The 7,455-nt window shown below is 36.0% G+C and overlaps 1 protein-coding gene across 1 annotated transcript; it reads left to right on the top strand.

Moving 5' to 3' along the window:
• The first annotated feature begins 6,245 nt into the window (after window positions 1-6,245).
• On the top strand, window positions 6,246-6,860 carry LOC122036307 (zinc finger protein 36-like). The gene has a single exon (XM_042595590.1). The coding sequence runs from the start codon at window positions 6,246-6,248 to the stop codon at window positions 6,858-6,860; it is 615 nt and encodes a 204-aa protein (XP_042451524.1).
• Window positions 6,861-7,455: the final 595 nt, after the last annotated feature.

The raw sequence follows: 7,455 nt of genomic DNA on the forward strand, positions 1-7,455 counted from the left end.
TTTTGAGTTAATAGGGTACTCTGACTCAGATTATGCTGGATGCAAATTAGCCCGCAAAAGCACAAGTGGCGGATGTCAATTACTGGGTCCATCACTTGTCAGCTGGTTTAGTAGAAAGCAACACTGTGTCGCCCTATCTAAAACTGAGTCAGAATATATAGCTATAGGAGAGTGCGTTGCACAATTATTATGGATGATGCACACCCTAAAAGACTTTAACTTGAACCTTACAAATGTAAAAGTCCTAATTGATAACATTAGCTCAATTAACCTAACAAAAAAATCCAGTGCATCATTCTAGAACCAAACACATTGAAATTAGGTATCATTTTATCAGGGATCATGTTACTAAAGTTGACATTGAACTCAATTAAATTGAGTCCAAGTCCAATTTAGCTAACATATTTACAAAACCACTCCCTGAAAATGAATTTAGCAATCTGCGTAGAAAACTAGGGATGTGTTTAATAGAATAGGATTTTCAAAATTAAAAACTGTTTTAAAATTGACTATTTCAAACTCTAGGTTAAAATTGTTTTATTTTTTTCAAAAACGTTCCCACTTTTAGAATTTCAAAACAATTTTAGCCTTAGACTAGAAAAATTCCCTTAGAACTCATGCTCCCCTAGGACTAGCACTTGAGCATCTCACCAACACCCTAGGTTTACTTTGCTTGTGATTGACAAACATAGAAAGGGGTGAGATGTATATGTCAATTGCCTAGACTTAAGATGCTTATATCAATGCATCGACATAGGTATGGGCGTTAAATACAAAATATACATTGATCAAGCTAAGTTACTCAGTTAAGTCAACCACTAACTGATTACAATAAACTTAATTTGACTAACCAAGTGAAAGTTTCTATCTTTTGATAGTCAGTAAGTATCTAATTGGTTAGACATCTATTTTAGATGTCAGATTTAGGGGGAGGATTAAATCATCACTTAACACCAAAATTATTTTCTCCATCTTATACATAATATTTTTTAAGTTTTTTTTTTCAGTTTTGAGATTAAATTTCAGCTTTCAAATTTAAAGTTTTTTACAAACTTAATCAGTTTTGAAAAGTAAATATTTTTTAAAACTTAGCCATGAAATCCTCAATCTTAAAAACTTTTGTGTTAAATTTTCTAAACTAACTTTTATAAAACTATATTCTTCAATTAGATTTTATAAACTAAGAGTTTTTGAATCTATTGCAAACTTAGTTTAGTAAATATCTTTTAAAACTCAGCTTTGAAATCTCAGGTTTGAAAAGTGTTTCAAAATTAAACTTATGTTTGTAAATTTTCTTGATAAATCTAGTTTTGAAAACTTAGTCTTAAAATTTTAATTTTGAAAACTTATGTTTGAAAATACTTTGAAAATTTAAAACTTGATTCTTATACACGTATAAGCTTTTCAAATTTCTGATTAGAAAATTCTCTTTGAGTTTGCAAAGTCATTTTTTTTTAAATTAATTTTGCAAAAATGATCTTTAAAAATTAACTACTCTCTCAAAACTTAGCTATTTTCCAAAAGCTAAAGCTAATGTTTTAAACAAGTCTTCCAAAGTTTAAACTCCCCCAAGTTAACTTGTCATCATTTCTTAAATTTCTGTTACTTTCTTTACACTCTGTATTGATGCTTATGTCCTTATTTGATGAATGCCAAAGGGGGAGGGATAGGTGGTTAAGTTAGAGCAACTAAATGCAAATTTGAAAAACTAACTTAAAACCTTAAAAACCTCGAAAATCATGCTTGATTTTTGCATATATTTTTCACTAACTTAACCAGATTGTCATTTCATCAAAAAGGAGGAGATTGTTGGTGCGGTTAGCACTAGCGGTCTAACTCAGATTTTGATGAATGACAAATCAGGTTAAGTTAGGTTCGTCGTTATCTAACACTCTGATCGAGTGTACAGGATAAGTCCAGACAGGTCGACGGACTGACCGGATGTCTGGCACGAAGTCCAAGCGAGTTGACGGGCTGACCGGACGCTTGGCGAGAAGTCCAGCTAGGTCGATCGGCTGACCGGATAGCTGGCGAGAAGTCCAAGCGGGTCGACGGGCTGACCGGACGCTTGGCGAGAAGTCCAGCTAGGTCGACGGGCTGAGCGGATAGCTGGCGAGAAGTCCAGACGGGTCTGACAGGTGAGTAAAGGTAAGTCACTGGAAGAGAGTGACTGCGAGGACGCGTTCCCGGGAAGGGAACATTAGGCGTCGATCCGGCTTAGATCCATTTCGGATATCTAAGTCGAGATCGTGACTAGATTCCGGTCTCGGAAAGATGGAATCTAAGTCATAATCTTCTTTTGATTAAAGTATAAACTGTGCTAACATCTTATTTTGCAGGATATACATATTGTTTGCCTCGGACTAACTCTTTCTTGTAGATAAAGGAGTTTCTGGAGAAAAAGTGGTTCGGGCGCTCGGAAGGGATCCGGGCGCCCAGGAGGCAATTTATATCCCTGGCGTGCGTCGACACGTGGAGCTCGTTGGTTGGGCGGGCTACGTCACACCAGGGCGCCCGGAAGGGATCCAGGTGCCCCGAGCATCCTATAAAAGGAGGGTCAGGGGGGAGCTTCAAATACAACTGAAAAAAAAGAGATCTTCTACTGCTTGCTCTGCTGCTCTGCGCTCCTGCGACGCTAGCGAAGCTCCGACAACACACGTTTTCTTTTCGATTCATTCATTTGTCGATATTGTTGTCATTTTCATTAGCTTTTTTTGTACTTAGTTTGTAATAAATTTTGAATTGCTAGTGATTGCCCACCGAAAGCGGTCAACGACCGCGGGCCTTGGAGTAGAAGTTGACACAGGCTCCGAACCAAGTAAAATTGGTTTGTGTTAGCATTGTTTCTCTATTTCCGCTGCGTTTATACTCGAACGAATTTTTTATTCGATATTCACCCCCCCTATCGAAACTTCACAATCCAACAGTGTTATCGGGAAGGGAACATTAAGCGTCGATCCAACTTAGATCTATTTCAGAAATCTAAGTTGAGATCGTGACTAGATTTCGGTCTCGAGAGGACAGAATCTAATTATTTCTTTTATTACTATTATTACTTAACTATGCTAACACTTTGTTTTATAGGGTAGTTTTGCATTTTACCTCGGGCTAATGTTTTCGTGCAGGTCGTTGGAAAACAGAGGTCCGAGCGCCCAGAAGGGATCCGAGCGCCCAGGATGCAAACTTTATCCCCTCACCGCGTCGCCACGTGGAGCTTCATGTTTGGACGAGCTACGTCACACCCCAAGCGCCCGAAAGGGATTTGGGCTCTCGGAGCCTCGTATATAAGGAGGATGCACCCTGGAGCAAAGAACAACGTAACGAACGACAAGATCTTCCAACGCATGCTCTGCCATGCTGCGCTCCTGCGACGCTGCGAAAGCTCCTCCGACAACGCGCCTTTTTATCATTCCTCATTGTTGTCGGTATTTTTTTAAAAGTAATTGTAATTTCACTTGTAGTGGATTGCCCAACGAAAGTACTTAACGAGTGCGGGCCTTGAAGTAGGAGTCGACCAAGGCTCCGAACCAAGTAAAAAATTACTTGTGTTAGCCTTGCTTTAATTTTATTTTTTCCGATGCGTACTCGATCTTCTTTTCAACTTTTTTAAAATCGATATTCACCCCCCCTTTATCGACTTTCACGATCCAACAGTGCTAAGATTAACTTGTCTATATATGAGTATTATCTTGTTGGAAAGATAACTAATTTGTCAATCTCCTATTAGGGAGATGCATTATTAGCTGGGGCTTATATACTTAATAAAGTGCATTCAAAGTCAGTTTCATCTACCTCACATGAACGTTGGACAGGCAGAAACTCATATTTGAGTAATTTGATACCTTAGGGGTCAGCTGCCTAGGTTCATGATAAGATTCACGAATATGGAAAATTAGGATCCAGAGATAAGAAGTGTATCTTTATAAGGTATTCTGAGACTCCTGAGGGTTATGTCTTTATTGGTAAGCGACAAGATGGAACCATATCTGAAATAGAATCAAGAGATGCTACTTTTCTTGAAACTGAGTTTCCAACACGAGAAAAAGTTGATAAGACAATTTGTCTATATGAGATAGAGGAGGAGTATAATGTTCCTTTATCAACAAATCAGGAGATGCCTAAATCTAATAAACCTAGTGGGAGTAATTTGCCACTGAATGAATCAGTTTCTCAACAGTCTAACCTACGAAGAAGTAGTAGTCAAATTATTCCTCAAAGAAGATTTGACATTGAGAATGACACATTGATGATTCTCCCAGTTGACGATGAGGAATCTTGAATAGTTGAGGAAGCTTTGGGAAGCTCAGTAAGAGAAAAATGAAAAATTACAATGGATGAGGAGATGGAGACAATGAGAAAGAATCAAGTTTGGAATTTAGTCGATGTTCCTTTGGCCGGAAGGGATGTTGGGAATAAGTGGATTCTCAAAATAAAGAGGGCAACAGATGGATCGATTAATCGATACAAAGTTCGATTAGTTGCAAAAGGATATACCAAATTGGAGGATATTGATTTTAAAAAGACTTTCTCCCCAGTTGTGAAGTTTGTGTCAATACGTGTCATCCTAGCTATAGTAGCACAATTTGACATGAAATTACATTAAATGGATGTAAGAACAACTTTCCTTAATAGTAATCTTTGTGAAGAAATCTATATGACACAGCTAGAAGATTACATTGTTGATGGCCAAGAAAATAGAATATGTAGACCTAAGAAGTCTATATATAGGCTAAAGTAAACATCAAAACAATGGAATATAAGATTTAATGAAGTCATTTTGTCTTATGGTTTCAAAATGATCAATAAGGATCATTGTGTTTACCTAAGAAAAGAAAAAAGGAAAGTTTATTATTTTATTATTATATATTGATGATATGCTAATAACTAGAAGCCACATAAAGTGTGTGATAGAAGTCAAATTCTGATTTTCATCATAATTTGATATAATAAATATGGGAGAAGCAGAGTACATCTTAGGAGTGAAGATCATTAGAGATCGATTAAAAAGACTTTTGGGTTTGTCTCAAGAAATTTATATCACTAAGATGCTACTACACTTCAATATGTCATATTGCAACATTGAACAAACATCTATAGCGAAATGTACTGTTTTAAGCAAAAATATGTATGCAAGACTCCTGAGGAAATAGTCGAAATGAAGAAAAAAACCATATGTCAGTGCTATTAATAGTTTAATGTACTAGTCCTGATCTAAGTTATGCTATTAACTTAGCTAGTCGTTTCCAGTCAAATCCAGGATCAAGATATTGGAAAATGGTGAAGAGGATATTCAGATATTTCAAAAAATAACAGATTATTTGTTTCCAAGATCAGATATGAACCTGAATGGATATAGATTGCACAGAGGACCTTGATTACTGAAAATTCACATCTAACTATACCTTCTTACTGAATGGGTTAAATTTTATAAAATTTAACTGATAATATCTAAAGCAAATATATTACTAAGTTATATAATTATCATTTACCTTATTGTCAATATATTTAATAATAATTAATTAAAATATTTATATAAGGTGATCATGGATTTTTTTTATGTGTTTATATATATATATATATATATATATATATATATATATATATATATATATAATCATGTTATTATTTGTATAATATTCAGAACATGTTATTATATCAGTGATAGTATTAAATCTGTATCTTTTATTTTTTTTTAAAAAAAATAGTTCTAATTTAAATCATCATAGATTATGCGTGCATGTGACAAGTGTCTCTATAAATCATTATTATAACATATTAAAGTAAATCAACATAATATTTTTTAATTTGATTTATTAAAATTACTATATATTTAATATTAACTTTGTCCCAATTATTTTAATTAGATCATTATTAGTAATATGAAGATTACCGTCACCATACTAGTAATTTGGATAAGATTAAAAAAATGCAAACTATACGCCTCATAAACTGTAATCAAAATTTGGTACATTTATAAAATTCCTAAAATAAATTTGAATATACGTGACGAAGAAAAGAAGATAGATATACACGGAGTAATTCGAGTCGAGCGCTGTTAAGGAAAAAAATAATGAATTATTTGATTTGATTTGTTAACAAAAACAACGTCCAGTTGCTTAATTCGTTTGTAGTTCCTATTACTACAACCAATCCCACTCCGTTTCTGATTCTCCTCTTCTCCCTATAAATATAACACAACCAAAATCAACCGTCTCTTCTCCTCTTCCACAACAAGAAACAGAGCAATGGCGACCCGCGATTACCATTCTCTGCCGTCCGTCTCCAAGGTGCCTAAGGGCAGGCGAACACAGCGTCGCCACCCATCGACTCTGTCGCTGTCGCAGCAGGACAAGCCACTTCCGCCGCAGCCGCCTATCCGACAGCCGTCTCCGTCTGTATCTCCGGCTCCGACACAGCGCAACCAGGCGAGGTATGTATGTTCCCAGTGCGGTAAGGTGTTCTCTTCCTACCAGGCCTTGGGGGGCCACAAAGCCAGCCATCAGAAGTTCCCTGCCGAATACAGAGCCGCCGCGTCAGCGGCAGTCGTCACCGGAGCAGCGGACCAAAACAAGCCTCACGCTTGCTCTTTGTGCTCCAAGTCGTTCGCGACGGGGCCAGCGCTAGGCGGGCACATGAGGGCTCACTACGAGAGGATTAGACGGCAAGCCACAGCTGAGAACAGGCCGATGGCTGGGCCATCGTCTTCGCTGACTGAGTGCTCGACGGCGATGGGCTTGTTAATTGACCTCAACCAGGAGGCGATGCCGGAAGCGGAATTGGCTAAGGAAGAGGAAACAGTGAGCTCTCATCCGGCGGCGACGGCCACCTCTCCCCCTCCTCGCTTCTTTACTTTCTTTTAAGACATTAATTAATCTGATTAGTTTGATTAAACATTTTCAAAAAAAAAAAAAAAAAAAAAAAAGAAAGGAAAAGAATGCAAATTAAGAAAAGGTGTCTGTTATTTGATTTTTATAAACTGCTAGATTAAATTTTCTTTGATATTTGTGGTCAATTTGGAATATCTGTCTGTTGAAGAATTATGCAATTATTTTGGAAAGTAATGAAATATATTTTTGATGGATATATTTTTAAGGTGTTCAAATTTTGTTATCACCATTAACTTAGTTATTAATCTAACTGATGTCATCTTATTTGATTAATTTTAAATAACAATGCTATTAATTAAAGATCAAATATTTGGAGAATGATTTAAAATTACAATAAGAGGAAACTTTCTTTTCTATTAATTAACTAATTAAAACTAATTTTATTAGATGTCTGTAATTTAATATTTAAAAAAAATATCTTTTGTGAATTTAATAAAATATATGATATGATGATGATAAAGATGTGTCCCTCTAAAAGTGGGTTAACACAGTATAGATCGGCTGATATAATGGTCAAAGTCAATAAGAGGTCAAAGGTATCCGTAATATTATCAGTTGCCCGAGCGGA

The sequence above is a fragment of the Zingiber officinale genome, unplaced genomic scaffold (genome assembly GCF_018446385.1).
Source record: "Zingiber officinale cultivar Zhangliang unplaced genomic scaffold, Zo_v1.1 ctg136, whole genome shotgun sequence".
NCBI classification, from domain to species: domain Eukaryota; kingdom Viridiplantae; phylum Streptophyta; class Magnoliopsida; order Zingiberales; family Zingiberaceae; genus Zingiber; species Zingiber officinale.